Source organism: Fulmarus glacialis, unplaced genomic scaffold (genome assembly GCF_000690835.1).
Source record: "Fulmarus glacialis isolate BGI_N327 unplaced genomic scaffold, ASM69083v1 scaffold23577, whole genome shotgun sequence".
Classification (NCBI taxonomy): Eukaryota; Metazoa; Chordata; class Aves; order Procellariiformes; family Procellariidae; genus Fulmarus; species Fulmarus glacialis.
The window spans coordinates 21,342-42,720 of record NW_009224131.1 but is presented as its reverse complement, the minus strand read 5'-3'; the positions used below and the strand labels follow the sequence as shown (position 1 = coordinate 42,720).

Sequence of the window (21,379 nt, the reverse complement as noted above, 5' to 3'; positions counted from 1 at the left end):
CTGGATCTCCATTTCATTCAGGTCTCCCTCCATCTTCTTCTTCAGCCTTAAGGATTCATTACTGCTCCTGATCTCAGCATCCAAAACACCCTGCATTGTCTCCACAGTCCTTTGATAGTTATTTTTTAACTGGCTGATCTCCTCATCTTTCTCAGCAATCTTTCTGTTGATTTCTGATTTAATCTGAGTCAGTTCTTGGTTGACACCAAGAATTTTGACCTCTTCATGCTCAAGAGCTGCCTTTAAAAGTAAAAGGGGAAAAAAACCACGAAAGTAACATTTCAGAGAACATAATCATTGTGATGTTACTCAGTGACTTCACATAAACTCCTAAAGTTTGTGGCAATCAACCTTGCACACAGCCACTGCTCAGCAGAGAGAATAGAAAGTTGTTCAGACTGCTCTCTACTTTTTCCAGTAATATTTAAAATAACTCACCTCTGCCTCTTCCAGAGCTAACTGGAGCTCAGATTTTTCTACTTCAGCTTGCTTTTTGGCTTTCTCAAGGTCTCTGATCATTTTGCCATTTTCAGTTATTTGTTCAGTCAGATCAGCTATTTCCTCTGTGAGATAAGAATGACATCAGCCTGTGGTAGCCAGAGAAGCTGAACTCTATGCTTTGTGACTGTGTTCAACACCTCTTTTGTATACCTGCATATATACATATGTATACACATATATACACGTGTACACAGTTGTATATGTGTATGTGTATGCCTGTATAGGTAAAAACAGATACGGCCAACTCATGCAGGATGACATAAACAGAGGGGCATTGGTGTGATTTCATAGCCCTCATTACAGAGAGCCTGGAAGATACCTGCATGTGTTTATGTCTTTGGATAGGCATCAGGGTAACACTATAGGTCTTGTCATTATGCATTCACAGTGCATCTGTAAAATTCAGTTTCACAAGCTGTACAGCCTCTTGAGGGCACCACCTTTATCTGGGAGTGGCACCTAAATGCCCTTGATCTTACATCTCCGCATCAGACAATGGAGAGCCAGGACATTTGCTTTATTAGCTTAGTCACTTTACAAACTTGATTGACAACTTTTGGTGAGACGTTTTTATTGTCCATTAATATGGAGAGAACAGTAACGACAGAGTCCTATAACTTAGTGTACCTCATGCAGACATGTGCATGCTTGTAGAGCATGCCTTGTTGTGGTAGGACTGTGAACCAGATAGGAAACCAAAGCCAAACACTTACGCTTGAGAGTCTTGTTTTCCCGTTTGATTGTTTCAAGCTGATCTAAGGTTTCCTCATAGGCATTTTTCACTTTGAAAAGCTCTGTGTTCAGCGAGCGCGATTCTTTAAAGAGAGCTTCCCGCTCCAGCTGGCTCTCCTCATACTTTCCCTTCCATTCTGCCACGACCTGAAAGATATCATGCTTCTTTCCCTGCTAGTACTGAAAATGTTATTTTATTTGTGGCTATTTCCTGTACTAGATAAATACCGCAGTCTCTGAAAACAGGACAAATTCCTATTGCCATGCTCTAAAGGAGCTTATAACTGTTAGACTCAACTTGATCTCAGTATTGACTTAAGTAGGGTGTATTAGTTCGGCCTTCTAGGAAGGTTAGACTTAAAAGATACTGTGCTCACTCATCACCTTATCACAGTTCTGGTGTCTCTTGTCAAGGGCAGCTGCCAATGTGTTTGCTCGCTCTACATCCACTGTCAGATCCTCCACCTCCCTCTGCAACTTCAACTTCATCTTCTCCAAGGAAACACACTTTGAATTCACAGTCTCCGCCTGCTGCCCTGCTTCCTGGAGACGCTGAGAGAGTTTTTTCCTTAAGAAATATAAATAAAACAAGCATATGATTCAAAAAATCAGTGTATTATATACATAATTTAATGAGTACAATATCGGAAGTCATTTTTTTAATTAAGTGTATATGCAAACCCCAATAAAATAATTTAGGTCAGGCTACTAAAAGTAGGTCTATGTTCTGCACAATGTACATAACATCTGCACAGTTCACCCCATCTATCATGTACTTGGCCTCCTCCAGCTCCTCTGTGCGCTGAATAGCATCCATCTCATATCTGGTTCTCCACTGGGACACTTCACTGTTGGCCTTGGACAGGGCGCGCTGCAGCTTCCCCTTGGCTTCCTGCTCCTCCTCATATTGTCCCCGGAGCAAGTCACAGTCATGGCGAGCAGACTGCAAGGCGTGGGCCAGGGCATTCTTGGCCTAAAAATTAGCCATAATATCATGTATTTATGTTAGCTGTGACCAGCAGATGACCCCATGACCTTGCACACTAAAAACATGGTCACGCAGCTTGGGCAGAAGACAAAGGGCCAGAGGTTTCTAAGTGTTCAGGCAGCTATCTTCAGCTACAACCAACTTTTCTCACCTCTACCACTAGAAAAGACCAAGACTGATGCTCTCACCTTGGCATATGCTGTAGCTTTTCTTCCCTTGGGCTATAGAAGCAAAAGAAATCACATAGACCATGGTTTTAAAGTTAAAAAACATGCGAAAAAATTAACTAAAAGTGAAACCACTTTTAACATGTCAGAGACCTTCTTAGCAAAGCACTTAAACACAGTGCTCACTGTACCCATTCTGCCCAGTAGTAATTTTATTGTGTTAGACTGTAGGCAACAATACTTACAAACTTCCAAAAGTGTTTTTTAAATTAACTGTTATATTTTGAAGCATTAGCATGTGTTCAGTAGTTAGCACTACCTTGATCTCTTCTTCTAGCTGCCTTTTAAGTCCTTCTATTTCCTGGGTAATTGCCTGCTTGCTTCTGGACAGTTGCAATGTTATAGTTTCTTTCTCTTTGAGTTGACGGCTTAGTTCACCTGTGACAAGAGAAGACAGGTTTCCAGTACTGTCCAGATTAAGCATCCTGAAAACATTCATATATAAATAATAACCAGTAACAGACAAGTAGAATCACATGTTGTTTATCTCAGCAGTTGTTACCTTTGTGTATATACTCTTACCATTCTTATTTTACTATTCTCATTGCCTATTTTTTTTTACCATGTCATCTTTACTCTTAAGACTAATGCAGGGTTTAGTAATGAAATTATGAGACAGATATCTCCTCCAACACTTATCTATTCTATCTCCTTCAACATTATTCCTGTTCCACTTTAATCATAAGTTTTACAGTTCATTCAGACTTCCACATACACATGCTTAACCCACAATTCTCTCAGCTTTAACTACTTAAGTGCATAAGCACTTTGTTTCTCTACAGTTTCAAACCTTCCGTTCTCTTTCCTTTCTTGTTTGTTATCCCTTCTAAATTTCTTCTATACTGACATCCTTTTTTAAAAGAACATTAGGGAAATTGGCAATCCTGTCTCTAGCTCTAGATGCTTCCCTTCAAGTTGTATCACTCTTCCTAGCTTATTCTGTGTTTTCTTCCCATTTTACTGTATCTTCTACTAAACACTTTAATACTTTCCACTGCTTTGCACAGGTTTAGTAATTTCTTCTGCTTTCCTGCCCCTGTTATCAATGTTTACTTGACCTCTCCTTTCCCTATTCTTCCACTCTGGAAACTTCCTCTTCTCTGCTGTTCATGTGCTGGGTTACTGTAAGACTCTGGTCCTGCTTGGTCCGCATAGGGAACTTTCCCCTTTTTCCCTTGTCTTCCTTTTCTCCTAAACCCACTTCATAATACTTAGTAATATTCCTACTGATTCCAGGTAGGTTTCCCTACTTTTTTCCACACAGGCATTTGCGATATATAGTGTGGTGCGTTTGGGCACCCAGCGTTACAAGGAACCTTTGTTCTGGAACCATTGCTGCTGCCAGAGGACCAGAGCTCCATCAGGACTGGGTGACTGGCACATGGTATTTTGTCCTGCCCATATCTGAGTGATACCCCATTGTCTCCCAATTTATGGATTAATGTTAGTGCTGCCAATGCCATTTTTGCTTTACCTATCTATTGGGCAATTTGACTTAAGGCAATCATCAAGGAGGCCATACAATGATCCCTTGGTGCATGATGTTTAACCTGGCTAAAAGCTGGTGTAGCACAAAGGCTAATCAGTTTACCTATTTCATTCCTACTTTATTAAACGTTTGAAGCAGGTTCTAAATGTCCAACCCACAACTGTACTTTCTTTCAGTGGCCCAAGATCTGCAGCTATCTGTCTTACATCCTCTGGTGTCATTTCTCTTAATGTAACAAGACTAGTTTGGTCTGCAGTACCTCTCTGTTGTGGTATGGTGGTAGTCATTGTATATGCTGCTATTACCACCTCCTCTTCTTTTTTCCTTTCATATGTATTATTCCAATAAGTGTTTTCTCCCAACTCCCATTCTAATTCTCCATCAATTCTTGCAGATCAGCAGCACTTTTTCATTTTTGCATCCCGATCTGCTGGTGTTTGCCAGTGGACTTGGGCTGATTTGGCAGGTCTTGGTGTTCTGAGTTTGGCAGTTCTTGTGGATCCATCAGGACCACTAGCTTCCAAAGATTACCAGATTTTGGGAGACTTTCATATGCTATGCCCTCTTTGGTCTGCTGTGTCCTTGTAACTATATCGCCATCCACATACAGATGTGCCTATAGAGCTCATTCACATAAATTCATATAAATTCACATAAAAAGGTGTAGCCCTATAGCTCAGCTGCTAGAACAGTATATGTCAGCACCCCCTGATCTGCTATTGTGTAAAATCCCTAAAATTCGGAAGGTTAGTTTAAGCCAACTCAGTGTCATTTTAATTTGAGATGTCTGACCTTGCAGTCAGCCAGATCAAGGAGCATTCACACTCATCACTCACACTGTTCCTGTCTGCATGGGAGCAGTAACAAGCTTCCTGAGGGTAGCACACACACAGATACTGTACACACAGTGAACATGTGCATTCTTGGAGGAGAAAGTGCCGTTCTAACAGGCTGCTCAAATCATTTGGGACTGTCCCAAATTCCCAGTCCCCCTGCATGGAATCAGTGAGCTATGTCACATCATTCTGGGAATTATTTACCTAAGCAAATAATGCTTGCAATTGGCATATGAACTTTAAAGCGTCACTCATGAACTCATTTCCTTTGATTTATTTCTAACATTGTCTGTGCCTGTACCAATGAGTCTGGAAGTAGAATAGCACTTTAGGAACAATTAGGTCTCACTCATGGTACGCGTTAGAGGGTCTCTCTGCTACTGAAGGGAAAAAATATCCCCTCAGCAGATCTTTGTGCCTTCCTTACCAGACTCTGTCTGGAGCTGGGTTTTTTGTATCACCATCTCATTCATATTTCTCTGGTTTTCCTCAGATTTGGCTTTCATCTCTCTCATCTGGTCTTCCAGGGTGTGGTACATTTTTTCCAGATTAGCCTGAAAGAGAGTAAGAAAGTGGAATCCGTGTATGCATGTTTCTATTGCATTAAATTCCCACCAGACAGAAATATTGCCAATTCAAGTATTTCACTTATAAAGAAACACCTTGGACTTAGTAATGGCCTCTGTACTACTGGCCAAGTCGTCAATCTCCATCTTCAGCTCACTCTTCTCCTTCTCCAGCTTCTGCTTCACTCGTTGCAGGTTGTCGATCTGCTCCCCAAGCTCAGCTGTGCTGTCCGCATGCTTCTTCCGCAGGGTGGCAGCCGTGGCTTCATGCTGCAGAGTTGCCTCTTCGAGGTCGCGACGCATCTTCTGAAATTCTGCCTCACGCTTCTTGTTAAGTTCGGTTTGAGCGGTGGTAGCTCCTCCAGCTTCTTCAAGTCTTTCACTGATTTCCTCAAGTTCATTAGCCAGCTCATCACAATGCTTCTCTGCTTTTGCCCGCATCGCTTTCTCACTCATGGTCTCCTCTTCCAGCTCTGCAACACGGGCCTATATAATGAGGAAACAGCGTATCAGGAATTAATAAGGGAACATGTAATTCAATGCTTAGATTAATGCATAATTGTCATAATAGAACACCAAGCCCATTGTTTTGGAGACTATAAACAAAACAAAGTCCCTTTGAATGTTGCTGTTTTGCCATTGTAGGTGAAGGCTTACCAATAGGAAAAGACCTATGGATCAACTCATACTAACTGTAGATAACAGCTTTCTGTTGAGAAGAAAATTATTACAAATGTATCGAGGTAATTACTGTGACTCGGTCAGAGATTTTATCAGTGACCAACTGTGGACAAGCATTATTCATGCTATTACATTTTAAACAAGCAAATAGTAATGATGAAGTAGTTACATAAAGTCTCTTGCCTGCCATTCTCTGATCATCTTCTGCAATTGAATAACTGAATTCTGCTGTTCTTCAATTTTATTTTGCATCTGGTTAAATTCAAAGTCTTTCCTGTGAAGGAAATGTTCTTTTAATGAAAAGAAAATATATCCCATTAAATAATAAATTTGTCACTGATTTTTTTCTCATACTTCCTTAATTTTTCATCTAAATGTTGTTTATCATTCTCCAGATCCACTATGGTTTCCTGGGCAAGTTTCAAGTCTCCTTCAAGCTTTCTCTTTGCTCGTTCAAGATCCATACAAACTTTTCTTTCCTGTTCCAAAGATCCTTCAACCTGTAACATAAACATATTTAAAGATGACTGATGGAACATCTGAAGAATCTGCCCCTTCTCCTTGTGTTGAACATGCTCACATGGTTCACTTGTTGCTCCAGCTTGATCCTGACTTTGGTGAGGGTATTAACTTTGTCCTCCTCAATTTGCAGGTCATCCAGTGCCTGCTGGTGGGCTTCTTGCAGGGCCTTCTTCTCCTTGACTAACTTCACAATAGTCTCATCCAAACCTGTCATTTCTTCAGTTAGATTTTTAACCTATTGTAAGGCAAAATACTTGAAGGTGACTAATAATTTTGGCTTTTATATAGGCTAGTGATCACACAAAGGCAATAAACTCATTGCTAGACTACTAAAGAGACTTAATTAGTTGCATTATATAATCAAACTATACAATCTCTATGCTTATATATCAACCCTTCTGAAGACACAAAGCAATTCTGAACTTTCATTTTTATGATTTTTGTACGCTTGTGAGTTGGTTTTCCTGCACAGTAGAGGTGACTAAACTTAACACCAGGCCCATAGATTTCCTTATACATATATCATGTTATTGTTCAAGTTGACTGCACCTTTACATCCTATACATAGACAGAGCAACTATTACTAAACATGCAAATAGCAGAAATAAAAAGCACCTTGTTTTCTGTGGCATGCTTTTCCTTTTCAGCCTTGGCCAATGTTAACTCAAGGTCATCAATATCTTTCTTCAGCTCAGAGCATTCATCCTCCAGTTTCCTCTTTCTGGCTGCCAGATCAGCATTTATCTCCTCTTCATTCTCCCATTTTTCCATTACCTCCTTTATTCTTGCTTCCAGCTGGAATTTTGCTTTGATAAGCTGGTCACATCTTTCTTCAGCATCAGCCAAATTTTCATTTTCCTTTTTATAGAAAACAAAATGCGTTTCATTGTCACATGTTGGAACTGACACTTGCAAAAATCACCTGCTCATTATGCAATTGGAACATGAAATAACAGAATTTCCATTCAGCCCTTTCCTGAACACTCAGACAAAACTGATGTAATCTGAGGAGCCCAAAAAGGTTCTAAACTACGCACAGTCTGTACTTGCAGCTGCAGATCATTTTTCTCTTGCACCAAAGTCACCATTTTTTCTTCCAGTTCTTTCCTCTTGGTTTCTGATTTAGCCAGTTCTTCTTTCATTCTCTCAAACTCTTCCTTCATCATGGCCATTTCTTTCTCCATTCCCACACTTTTTAAGAGGGGTTTTATCTTGAAGTACAACTTCATCCAGGGCCAGTGCTTGACGTTCATGAATGCACGGATGTTGTACTGGATGCAGAAAATGGACTCCCTGAAATCAAAGCAATCCATCAGTACTGTGAAAAAAGCACATCTTTGAGAAATCAGACCTTGCAGAAGACACAACCTTCGGTCTAACATTCTTTTCAATTCAAGTCTCCTGAGGTATCCCCTGCATAAAGCCTGTGTCTGCATGATCAGTTGTCCTAAGCAATTATCTCGCATCTCTTCCAGGACACCTAGCAAACCTGCCTTGAAGAACACCTGAAATCAAAGAACAGAGATCAGTCATGGCTGGGCCTACATTTTAATGCAATAAATGATTTCTCATTGTGTGGAAAAACTAAATGTTTACCTTAGTGTGTCCAAATTTGTACTGAGTATGATCTATCTCAATGGAAGACAGCAACTTTTCACACGCCTTCTTGCTATCAATAAACTGTCCTTCTGGAATGACACCAGCATTCAGAAGATGGTATCTGACAATATAAAGGAAAAAATCTTATCGGTATCATTTTAGTGCACAGGACACTACAAGAACAGCTGTCACTCTGTAGACACAGAGGAAGGCTGAGTCTGACTCACACCTCCAGACTTAAATAGCAAACCAGTAAAAAGCAGGTCGGTTCAGTAGGTTCCCAGCATGTGTTACATCCCTCACTGAGACTGAGGGCATGGACAGTGTGTTCTCTGGACCCGAGAGACTCTGCTCATCTGTGTCATAGTCATTTACACTAATCTAGGGGGCCAGCTCACTGGCTTAGCTGTACATTCAAAAAATTACTGGATTTTAAGAATTGGGAGACTGCTGCAGTTATCTAATCTGACCTCCTGTATAACACAGGCACACAGTCCTCCTAGTGCCTTGCTCACCCAGCCCCCATCTTGTGATTAATCTAGTACATATTTTTTAAAAAGAAAAAAATTCAATCTTATCTGAAGCCTTCAAACCTTGAGAGTATCCCAGATAAGCTATTCACCCTCACTGTAGGAAAGGTATACTTCACTTCTACCTTGACAACATCCTTTTTCAGGTCCCACCCTTGGACTCTTGCTTTGACTCTGTCTTTTAGATGACAGGTTCCTGCATATTCAGAAATCTTTACACCTGTACGTTCTCTACACCACAAACAAATCATCTGTTAACATACAGTTTCATGAGTTAAACAGTTTGATTTAAATCTCTCACTGCACTTGACTTCACATTTATCCTGTAGCTCTTTTCTGAACCATATCCAGCTTCTTGCGTTCCTCCTGAAGTATATAAACCAGAATTAGACATAGTATCTACCAACAGACTTCCTAATCCTACGCTGAGAGATTATTCCACCCTCTATTCTTTTCAGCATGCCTCTGTTTACCCATACACAAATCTGCCCACCCACATCACTGCCTTGGGAAGTCTTCTTCAGTTAGTGCCCAAAATGCCACTTCTACCCTTTTCAATGCCCCTGCTTTCCAGGATACCCTTTTCAGTGCTGTAAGTATGGTGTACTTTCTTCATTCTTAGAGATCTGACCCTACATTTGCCTTTGTTCAAATACAGCAAGCAGATGACCTAAATAGGTTGCCCTAAATTTAGCAACCCTTTATAAATGTCTTATTTGCTGGAACTAATTTAGATATTCTGCTGAAGTCTGTTTTGTTAATGTAGCTACATTTGCCAGTCAAGCTTGTAATTTCATCAAAAAAGTGGTATCACGTTTGACACAATTTCATAGAATCATGGAAAAGAATAGTTTGGATTGGAAGGGACCTTTAAAGGTCACCTAGTCCAACCCCCCTGCCATGGGGGGGTGTGCTCATTTCCTTTCAGTAAAACCATTCTAGTTAGAATTATTTAAACAACATTCTTCAGACTTCCACTAGATAGTGGTTAAATATAGGATGTGGTATAGACCACCCTCCATATTTTTGCTGAAATATGCTTGTGTCAAATTTGGTAATTTAAGCAAAGAATACCCAAACATTCAGATGAACATGAATGAAGTGAAAATAGGTTTTGACATACAGTATTCAGGAAGGCATTTGGGTGGGCACTGTCCACACAGATCCTGCTATTAGATATGTCTTCATACTTTCCATAGTTGTTAAATATTAAATATTAGTCTTTTCCTAAGAACTGTATCATTGACTTTTTTAGCAAGACTCTTCTCTCAAATGAATTGGGCTCGATGCAAACACAAGAATGTTATTACAGACCTTTGTTTAAAATCCCCATATAAAATCTTGTTAGGAAATCCTTTCCTGCAGATTCGAATGCCTTCCAGAACACCATTACATCTCAGCTGGTGCAGAACAAGCTTGTGATCCATCAGGCCTATGACAGAGCAACATGGGGATATATTGATTTTTCTAGCATTGGTCAACTGGTCTTTCTGCCAATTTCTAATTTATGTTTTATGAATTACCTGGGGTCTTTGTTTCATTAGGAATGATACAACGCACAAAATGAGGATGAGTTGTTCGCAAGTTGGACATCAGCTTATTTAGATTTTCCTGTAAAAAAGAGATCATTTGCAATCTCTATATTACTTCAAGACATAATGCAAATATTCTCAATATGATTTGACTCTGATGAAAAATTAAAATTCAGAAGTTTTTCCTTATTCTCTTAGTGAATATTCTACAATCCTGTATAGGCATCAGCAAAGTAAATAGCTACTAACAGTGGCTACAATTGATAAACTTTCCTCTGTCTTAAAATGAAAATGTGTCCTTAGTGGTTAGAAGCTAATCACGAGAGGTATTAAACAGGACGAGGATGGAAAGAAATGAAAATATTCCAGGATACCAATAGTGCTTTTTCTTGATCAAATGAACTGTTGATCAAATGAATGAATGGGTTGATTTGTTGTTTTTATTACTTAGATATATTAGTTATGTATATTTAAAAGAGAATTGAGCCACAAAATCAATGTTTGTCTATGACATCAGAAGTCATCTGCTCTGCAGGATAGTTTTTGTTAGCATTGCATTTCTTTAATCATCTCATGCAATAATGACAATGACATACTCTGAGTATGGCCCATGTCACAGCCAGGTGGATGCTGCACTCCTCATCCTGCCAGGAAGGGCTGAGCCTGTTCCTGGCCTCAGGATGTAGACGTGTCACAGCAACATCAAGGGGCTGCAACATGTAATTTGTGTTGCCCACACTGACTGCAAGGCACTGGTTGCCACACAATGCCCTGTATTCAGAAAGACACATCCTGGAAGAAGCCAATTACAGCCAAATAAGGGAAGGATGCTGTTAGCACCAAAGGTCAAATCCAAGACAAGCCTTTGAGCTGTCTTGAAACTGTGCAACCTGATCAAAGCACATGACTTCCTTTCTCCACCATCATCCTAGAGAAAGTGGGAATGGTGAACTAGTGCAGACAGGTCTGACAGGACTGCCTTCTCAGCGTTTTCTGCAGCTGGCCCATGCTGTGCCAGAGAACACACCTACCCGAAAGAGTACAGAGACAGTTTGGAAGGAAGAGCCCTTTTTCTTGGTTCCTTTCTTCTTAATACCATCACTTTCAGCTGGAAAATGAGATGACAGTCCAACTGAGGTACTGCTGTAGATCCTTTTGACATCATTATAATTGTGCATCTAATACATAGAGCATGAATACTGACTCGGCACTGATTCAAGTCAGATGATAGCTACAGTTGGAAACACCACACAAGAGACATTGATCCTCTGATCTTACCTTCATCTATGGAAGCAAAGGTGGCATAAAGATTGCATAAAATTTTCATAGATGATTTCTGATACAGTCCCACAACAGTTTCATTCAGGGGGTCCTTGTTCTTCTCAAGCCAGCCAGAGATGTTGTAGTCCACTACACCAGCGTAGTGCACCAGGGAGAAGTGGGCCTCAGCTTTGCCTTTGCCAGGCTTGGGCTTCTGGAAGTTGCTGGACTTGCCCAAATGTTGGTCATAGAGCTTGTTCTTGAAAGAGGTGTCAGTTGCCTTGGGGAACATGCACTCCTCTTCCAGGATGGAGAAGATACCCATAGGCTGAATAGAAAAAAGGTGTTTTCAAATAAGATGAATTCAAGTCATAATAATATGGAGTGAAAGAAATGCTAAAATTAAAGTATGGGAGGTATTTTATAGAGAATTAGCTTGGGAGGAGCAGGTAAGCAAGATTTTTTGTGAACAGCTGGCAAGATATTCAAAAGCACCAGACTTTCATTAGGGTTTTGAACTACCCAGACATTGGCTGGAAAACAAAGAAAGCCAAGCAAAAACTGTACAGTAACTTCTTGGAATACAGTAGTGACTTCCCCTTACCCAGAAGGAGCAAAAAGCAAGCAGACATGAGGCTTTCTAACATTTGAATTTAACTGAGAGGAAAACCTGAGGAGGAACCAATATGCAAGGACAGAAGACAACTAGGGTAAATATGACAATGAAATGACAATTTACAATGATGTGGAAGAAAGAAGGACAGAACAGAGAAATAAAAGCAATGTCTTTTTAGAAGGCAGAACACATTTCCAGTCAGTGGATAATTAATCACAAGGGTTATGTTTAAAGGAAGGGAGGAGGTAAGGAGACCTGGAAGCTTCACAGAGAGAGTGTACTGAAGGCACTCGATGCAAACACTCTCGAGAACCTCTTCCAGATCTGATTTGTGTGATTGCACAAGCTGCATAAGAAACTCACCTTTTCTATAAGCTCAATGCAGGCAGCCAGGTCCATCCCAAAGTCAATGAACTCCCATTCAATTCCTTCCTTCTTATACTCCTCCTGCTCCAGCACAAACATGTGGTGGTTGAAGAACTGCTGCAGTTTCTCATTGGTGAAGTTGATGCACAGCTGCTCAAAGCTGTTGAACTAATATTTGAGTAAATATGTTAATATTGTTAAAATGACTCAAATCAATTTATTTTGTAGAGATGTCAAGACAAGGTCAGCCAGACTATCCCTGAAGGGTTTTGATAATAGCATAAAAGATATATCATGGGTGGTGCAGTCTTACAGAAAAGTTGTGCTGTGCAGCACATGGTTGATGTGGCCTGCATTAGCGATATTTTTGGGTGACCCTAATGTCAGTAAATACAGATTCTGTGGGGAGGGAGACAGCAGCTTCATGGCTATGCTTCTGCCATTTCTTTTCTCTTACAAAGTGGGTGATGGATCTACAAAGGCAGAAGCAGCTTCAGAGAGATTTGCCCTGTTCTTGAGGACTGCATTGGGGTGAGGAGGAGGACAGGTCAGAAAAGTCAAACAAAAAGAAAAAAGCTTTTAAAGACAGCCAGAAGTCTGAGAGTGTTATGTAAAACCAAACCTCAAAAATCTCAAAGCCAGCAATGTCTAAGACCCCAATAAAGTGCTGTCTTGGCAGCTTAGTATCCAGTTGTTGGTTGATGCGCATCACCATCCACAAGAAGAGTTTTTCATAGACTGACTTCGAAATAGCATTCACCGCCTGGTGCACCTGCAGGTAGATGGTTCACACAGCTGTGTCAGGGCACTGCTAGTGCATCATCAGAATAAAATGCCCCTCCACCATGCACACATATTGTCAGCCCACAAAGTGCACTAACAGGCCTTAATGGTCCTGACCATCCTCAGCCGTGACCTACACCCACTCCTGTCTGTTAGGGAGAGGATGGTCCCTACTGCTCCCTGACACTCACCTGATCCACTGTTTGGCCCTTCATGACATATTCATTTCCCACTTTCACCCGGGGATAGCACAAAGCTTTCAGCAAGTCTGCTGAGTTCAGGCCCATCAGGTATGCTGCTTTGTCAGCCTCTGTAAAGCAAAAAAAGCTGAAAGACTTTCTTCCATACGGAATACGTTGGAGCCAGCCAGAGCTTACTCTGAAACCTGGCAAACTGGTTGGCTTTACCCTATCCACAAAGCTTGACCAACATTCTCATTTACTTTTCAAAACAGTCTTGTAGGGCTGGTCGTCATGATTGAGTGGCTACAGCAGCCCCAACAGGTGTGATAAAACCAGTGATTGCATTGGTGATGGGACAACAGAGTGGTTTTCCCTTCGAGCGACTTCTCCACAATGTCACTCAAGCAGAAGAAGTCTGGATGTGTTACCAGATACAGTAACATGTCCCAGGCACAAGGTCCTTCAGCAGAGCCATCAGGAATAAAGTGGATGCAGAAAGTGACTCTACAGAAGGTGGTAAGCTGAAGGTTGAACCTTCTTTTTATGTTCATCAAGGAACAACTGCTTCTTTCCTGGAAGACTCCTTGCATTTCTATAAAAAATGGTATGAAAACAGTTGGAAATACATCTCTCCAAGCCATGAAGGTATTACCTTCCGTGCCATCCGGCTCTGCCTGCTCCTCACGAGGTTTCTGCTTGAACTTCATGTTCCCATAGTGCAGGATTGCCCCTGTCAGCTTGTAAATTCCCATTCTCTCATCGAGGCTGAAGCCCAAAATGTTAATGGCTGCCTGCAGACCAGATAGATGAGCTGATTGTAATGGTGGTGATAGTAAAAGTGATACTGTCTCCCCTTGCTAAATGTACTCACATCTGTGGCAACAAGCTCCTCCTGGTCATCAATGCTGGCCACAGAAATCTCCCCTTGGCTGATGAAGGGGTAGTCAAACGGGTTGGTTGTGATGAGGAGCATCTCTGAAAGGCAAAAGAAGGAGTTAGAGCCAGATCCTGGCAGTGAAAATGGAACAACAGCTCAGCAAGGTTTCACAGGCTCTTCTGTATCCCCAAACTCTTGGTTTTCTATTAAGAGACAAGAAAGACAGAGTAAAACCATTCATCTGCCTTCCACTGGATGAGCAGAAAGTCCTGGACAGGTTCTCAGCCCTACCAGTTTAATATGCTGTGAACTGGGAGTTGAACATTCAGCACTGGCAGACAAGGAACAAGGGCGATCCAAAGAAACAGCTTTTAAGAAATATACTTTTAGGTAAGACTCATACGTGCTTATCCTCATACACGACTTATACTAAACCATCCTGAATGCCCCTTGCAACCACTGGGGTTGTGTGCTGGTGCACATAAGTAATACAAACATTTGTGTTTATCTCCATCTAATTGAGGTCAAAATTCACAACTCATTTTCAGTCCTGAATCCTATGGCAGAGTAAGAGCAGAAGTGAAGGTATGCAGCTGTGCAGTGGGGTTGTGCAGCGTGCAGGAGAGGAAGCCCTCCATACATTGGAGATAAATCTGTGTCCCTGTACAGACATGGAGTCCCCTGGCACACGGCAGTCTCTCTGGGAAGGGAAGAGGGAGGTGGTAAATGTCGGGAGGGCACATAGTGGGAGGATGGGGGTAGGAGCTCCACCTTGGGAAATGCTCCGTGGATAGTTGGGAGGGGTGGGAGTGGAGTGAGGATGAGTGCTGTAGTTGAGTGTGTGGCAAAAGGGTTTGGGACAGATGCAGGGCATGGGTAGCGTATGCCATGGCAGTGGGAAGGGGGAAAAGGCTGGAGGGGCTATACTGGAAACAGGGAAGAACTTTTGCCCATATGATAAAGAGTTCAGATGGATGGTTTGTAGATCAGGGTATCTGGCCATCCGGCACCCAGGGAATTTCTCACCTTTCTATTGAAGATTATTCACAGGATCTGGCCCACGTAAGTTGGACTTTCCACACCAGCAAGAACAGCAAGGTGTAAGGCACAGTAGATTAGCCACCCCGCACCTCACCTGCACACAGTTTGCATTAGAACTTACCCAGGGAAGATAAATTGGAGGTGGAGTAACCCCTAGTGCAACACCGTTATACAGAGATAAAAGTGCTGTGTACAGCTTTGGTAAGCCAGTCATTGTTGATGCTGGAATGCAGATGATATAAATAAGCACATGATCAAAGCTTCAGTGCTTTGTACAGCCTGAGGCACCTGCCAAAAGGGGAAGCTGGGTGCTTGTGACACATGGCACTAGGCCAGCAGGTGCCACTGGACCCTCCATCACTGAGCTGACATACTTAGGGAAAAGTTTCCCATACTGATTTTACTGTAAAATGTCACCAGGTGATGGCTGTCCTTACCAAGCAGTTCAGGCTTCTTATTGGAGAGGATCTGGTAGAAGATGTGGTAGCTTCTCTCAGCTTTCAGCTGGAAGGTGACTCTTGACTTTTCCAGCAAGTCTGTAATATGTATGCACATACAAATTTCTCAAGCTCTTCTTTACTTTATAGTAAAGCAGTAAGCCCACCTCATTTACTCACAGGTCTCAATGTCACCAGAGGCCAGTTTTCCAGAGGTACCAAAATGAATACGAATGAATTTACCCTGGCAAGCAGACAAAAGGTAGTGGTCAGTGCAGCATTCTCAGGGTAACATGCCAGAATGTTTTTCTCTCTTGAATCTCAGTGGCAGCACTTCCAAATCAGTCTGAATTATCTTAGATATTCGAAGATAGATAAAGGGGAACAGTTTGTTGCAGCCCACACATCTATGAGCATGAAACAGCTGTAAACACATAGGCATCTGACAAACAACCAAGAAATTTGTCAGCGAGAACATTTCTCCCAGCCCAGTGGGTCCCAGTTGCAAGTAACAAGCAGGCAAACGGGTTTAGAAATGCAGGAGGGCAGAGAGAAACATGACAACTCACAAAGCGCGAGGAGTTGTCATTTCTCACAGTCTTGGCATTCCCGAAGGCCTCCAGCAGCGGGTTAGCGCTGATGATTTGATCCTCGAGTGTACCCTGCGAGAATATTTGAATAATTATTGAAAAACACTATGGGCTATGTGGTAGGAAAAAGTGACTATATTGCGGCTTGCCTGACTACATGTGCAACCACGTGCCCTTCATTTCAGCTGTACAGCGTTACTACAGCATCTTCTCGACTACAGTGCCAAGAACCAGCACTGTGTGTAAATGGTAAATAATTCACTTTTCTCTTATTCAGAATTTCTCCCATGGTCAGAGTTCTTGTCTCTCAGCCACAGGGACAGACTGGTCCATGTAAAGAAACCGGAGCTTCTGATTCTTCCTGGACACCAATCCCCCAGACCTGGTTTCAGTCCAGCTGAAGCTACACCTGGGCAGTGACAGTAGCAGCTCAGGTGGCTCGTATTTGTTGTGGTCCTAACTGCATATCAGCCCCTGGTCTTACTGCCCTTTGAGAGAGTGGCTGAAGCTAATAAAAGATACTTCATATTTTGAGGTAAATGTTTGTCACCAGTGCTCTCCACAGCCACAAGTTGATAACATCCCAAACTGCCCCTCTGCCAACCCCTTCTTCCTCACACCTTCATCCAGGACTCCTTCTTCTTGGCTAGGTCCCCACTCGCTGCAATTGTTGCAAAGTACTGGATGACACGCTTCGTGTTCACAGTCTTCCCTGCACCGGATTCTCCACTGTCGAAAGAAAAAATAGAGCGAAAAATTATCTGCCCACTTTTTGTTGGAGACAAAGTTCAAAGTGACAGACGTACTTACGTGATTAGGATGGACTGATTTTCACGATCTGTCAAAGGGAAAAATAACTACAGTCAGAGAAGCTGTGGGGAAAAGTGCTGGCTCTCAGGTAACCCATGACCTAGTGCCCATCGAAGGGAAAGAAACAAAATCTCTGCAAACAAAACTTTTTCTCCTCCTCTCTTCCCCTTCCAGTACTCCACTTTTTGTCTTCTCTCCTCCACCTTTGCTCCACCCTGCACTCTCCTCTTTGCTTCTGTCTTTACCATTCTTTACCTCTATTACTATTTAATATGGGACAGGACTTGATTCAAACTAAAACCATGTATTTGGTGAAAATATTTCTTCCAGCTCTGTTCTGAACCTAACTGCTGTTGCTTGAAGCCACATGCTGGTATGCTGACTAGGGACTTCCCAGATAGTGTGACCTACCTAACTGCAACTGCCCTTTGCAGTGGTTCCTGTAATGGTGCTTAGCTTAGTACTTGGGCCAGAAATTATCTGTACTGCACAGATAATGTGCAGTACAACAGCGCAGCACTTCAAAAATAAAAAATCTATTTCAGGAGACAGGGAAAACTGTCTGGAGCTGGTTTTGCATCACCTATAGACAAAATAGGCACATCTAATTCCACAGTACAATAGTTGGGAGCCCAAGCAGATAATCTGCAACATGACACAGAACAAGGAATTGGGGTAGCACACTGTAAGAGATGGCAAAGGCAACTGAGCCCATGGCACATAAGGAATGGCACTTGGCAGAAGCAGTGTTTCTGACATAGTTTTTTTCTATGATTCTGGTCAAAATAGAAAAGCTCACCAGTCAGCATGAACTGATAGGCATTGTCAGAGATGGAGAAGATGTGTGGAGGGGCCTCCTGGCGCTTCTTGCCTCGGTAGGCCAACACCCCCTCTGGGTTGTACACTGGCAGCCACTTGTAGGGGTTGACAGTGACGCAGAAGAGACCTGAGTAGGTCTGCAGGAAAAAAACAGAACAGAAGAGTCACTGAAGTCCATCTCCTGGCAGCTGGGTTTTCTCCTTTGCCATGACAGGGAACTTACATAGATCATCCAGGAGCTGTAGCGGTCCTTGAGGTTGTAGAGGACAGCAGGTTCATGCAGGTGGGTCAACATGGCCACATCCTCAATTCTGTCAAACTTAGGTGGGTTCATGGCATATACATCATCAGGTTTGACAGCAACCATCTATAATTTAGAAAGAAAGAGTTAACCTTGATTCAGCAACTCTCGATGCTCCTTCCATGTGTACACACAGAGACACAAATACAGAGAAGTAATAACATCTGTAAGGCTGCTCTAATTCAGATTTTTCTTTCTGTTTAACTGTGCAAAACAAGATATAGCTATCACAGGGCAGACACTGCTGCCAGCTGGGAACTCTACAACACTGGAAAATTTACAGGATGTAAATTTACTGTGCTGGAATTGCTACAACCACGCAGACAGGATTTGTGCTGGACCAGATCCTTCTACGCATTATTGCTGCTTATGAACTTCAGGTCACTGCCGCTCATGGCTGTAATAGCCAGGGGCACAACTGCTGGCCGGTCTACCTTTCAGCCTCCCAGATTCACACTGTATAGTGCCAGAGAGACAGGACACTAACAGCACAAGATTCATCAACAGCAAATCCTTCCTTGGAACAGATTTGTTCCACTCCTGCCTGTTGCCATTCCTAATTAAACAAAGGCTCTAGCCCTACCAAATAGCACCGTCTACAGGCTCACATTGTGGGTGACCACCCTGTCACACAGCCAGAGCCTGTGGATATGTTGCGGGGGGCTGGGGGTGTGGGCAGATGTGCAGCAAAGCAGATGTACACAGATGGCTTATCTCGGCCACACTGAACCATGAAGGAGCTTGAAAATCCTGTTGTCTTTTCTCCAGATGGCTTTTCCCATTGCTTTTATCCATTGCTTTTACACTGTAATTGCTGCTCCCATGGACTGGTCCAAGCTGACTGATCCAATCCAAGGAGAAAATAGTGTTACTGCAATCATATTTGATTCAGAAAGATCGAACACCGTTTCCAAGCTCAGGTCCTAACTAGTGGAATGATCTTGGGCTTCTTTTGAGAAAGCAAGAATTACAGGCACAGTTTTCAAAAGCAACTTCGTGATACGTGTCCCTAAATACCTTTCTAAAGCTTTCAAACACTTGAGTAATTAGAATTCATGGAAAGTCTCTGTATAGAACAAGAGATCGTGCATTAACTGCTACTCACAGGACATACCTGGGAGTCACTATAGAGGTTTCTAACATAATGTCAGTTCAGTGCTCAGAAGAGGGCAGAAAGCTCTAAAATACTAATATTTATTAGAAAAGAAAGGGAAAAAAGAAGAGAGTGTTATGTAGGATGTGTCTGTCACTTCATTCACACCTTCATTACTGATCACACCTCTTAGAAAGGATATAGTTGTACTAGAAACGATCCAGAGAAGAGAAACAAAGATGGTCACAGGTATGAAACAGCTTTTCTACGAGGAGAGCATAACTTGTTTGGGATTTGGGAGTGAAAAGGAGACACTTTTGAAGTCTGCAAAGTCAGGAATAGCAGAAAGAACCACAGCCATAGCAAGGAAGAATAATTCACTTTTTCTCCTTGTGAAAAAAATAAACTGTAATTACCAGGCTGCATATTGCAGAGAAAAGGAAGCACTTTACACATACTCCAATTTTAAACTGTGGAAATCTTGCCTACAGGACACTACAGAGGCAAAAAGCTCAAATGGATATAAAAAAGCCAGCCCCCAGGAAAGCAGGTCCTTGTACAGAGTGGCCTGCTGCAGTCTCTGCTCAGTCACATAACTATGATTGCTGGAGGCTGGGGGTGAACCAATGGATGATTGCTTTATTCTTTATTTGCTTTCTTAAAAATCTTCTAGTACCTACTGCCAAGATGTTGGTTGAGGTGGTTCTTTGGGTTGCTGCAGCTGTTCTTACAAAAGTTATCAGGACACGAGCTTCTAAGACATTTCAGCGTTTTTGCAAGATTAACAGCTCGGAGGCTCCTCTAGGAAACTGTTTGCAGCCAGTGACACTGATAATAATTTCACATGCAAAGGGGACTTTCAAGGTAGCTGCCTGCTCTGCTACCAGTAAAGGAAGGAATTTATCAGTGGATGAGAAAGGCTTAAAGCAGCGGTTGAGGAGGCTCCTCTAGGAAACTGTTTGCAGCCAGTGACACTGATAATAATTTCACATGCAAAGGGGACTTTCAAAGTAGCTGCCTGCTCTGCTACCAGTAAAGGAAGGAATTTATCAGTGAATATGACAGTGTTAGATGAGAAAGGCTTAAAGCAGTGGTTGAGGAATGCTAAGACTGGCAAGGGTAAAACCCAACCTGTTTCAGAGCATTGCCTGATCTTTAAAGCATAAATCAAGAATAATTATCCAATGGATACCTTCATCCCAGCATCCAGAGCAATACTTTCCTCTGCAGGCTGTGCTGGTCCCAGTCAGGGCAGGGCAGGGCAGGGTACTGCAGCAAGATGTGCAGGTTCTTGCCTGAGCTAGTCTAGTGCTTTCTGTGTTCCTTGCCCTCCCCAACAGATGTCCTAGGGCCCTCAGCAGGGCAGGGAGGAGGGCCAGGAGGAATGCACTTACTCTGCCATCCTCTGTCTCAACAGTTATCTTCCCATCCTGTGCAGCCTTGATCTTCCCTTTGGTGTACTCCATCTCAGGGTCAGCCACAAAGCAGTAGGTCTTGGCGTCAAATGGCTGGTTCTGAGCTTCTGTTCTCTCCTTCTCTGATTTGCGCAGGTACGGTGCAGCCTCACCAAAAACCTCCATGCCAGCGTCTCTGCTCATGGCTGAAGCTGAAAGACAGACCCTGCTGTGGTGGTCCCCTGTGCGGTCCTTAGAGTTGAGCAGAGTGGAGCTGAACGTCCACCAGCCCTCCCAAGTTGGCTGCTCTGAGAGCACCCTTCCCATCTCTCGGATGCGTGCCACAAGGTCTTGAGGGAGATATTTGCCTTTCAAAGCTGGAATGTACAAAAGCAATGAAGAAGAGCTGCCACCCTTCACGGCCCCAAGGAAAGGGGATCCATGCCCGAAGGAGCAGGAGGGCTCCCTGAGGAAGTGCAGCAAAGGGGAGGAATCTCTGAAGGATTCATGTAGTCCTTAGTAAGACTGAAGCCCTGAAGCCTGTTTTTCTTCCAGTTCTCCATTTATGATTTCTCCCACTCCCTCTTGACATGGAGCCTGTCCTAGT

At 42.6% G+C, this 21,379-nt stretch overlaps 1 protein-coding gene across 1 annotated transcript; it reads right to left on the bottom strand.

Moving 5' to 3' along the window:
* Nucleotides 1-3: 3 nt before the first annotated feature.
* MYH3 (myosin, heavy chain 3, skeletal muscle, embryonic) lies at nt 4-20,976 on the bottom strand (the record flags this gene model as incomplete). Its single annotated transcript, XM_009582063.1, has 32 exons — nt 20,773-20,976; nt 18,208-18,351; nt 17,965-18,121; nt 17,166-17,193; nt 16,976-17,084; nt 16,335-16,427; nt 15,946-16,009; nt 15,766-15,864; nt 14,282-14,385; nt 14,063-14,201; nt 13,420-13,538; nt 13,068-13,217; nt 12,443-12,613; nt 11,482-11,791; nt 11,235-11,311; nt 10,195-10,282; nt 9,986-10,103; nt 8,139-8,262; nt 7,911-8,047; nt 7,580-7,835; nt 7,158-7,400; nt 6,601-6,777; nt 6,375-6,520; nt 6,204-6,294; nt 5,436-5,825; nt 5,201-5,327; nt 2,708-2,826; nt 2,010-2,206; nt 1,618-1,801; nt 1,215-1,380; nt 439-563; nt 4-240 (listed from the first exon to the last, which is right to left on the bottom strand). Coding segments are annotated over exons 1-32 (4,893 nt in total), but the record flags the coding sequence as incomplete, so codon positions are not given.
* Between the last annotated feature and the right edge of the window lie 403 nt (nt 20,977-21,379).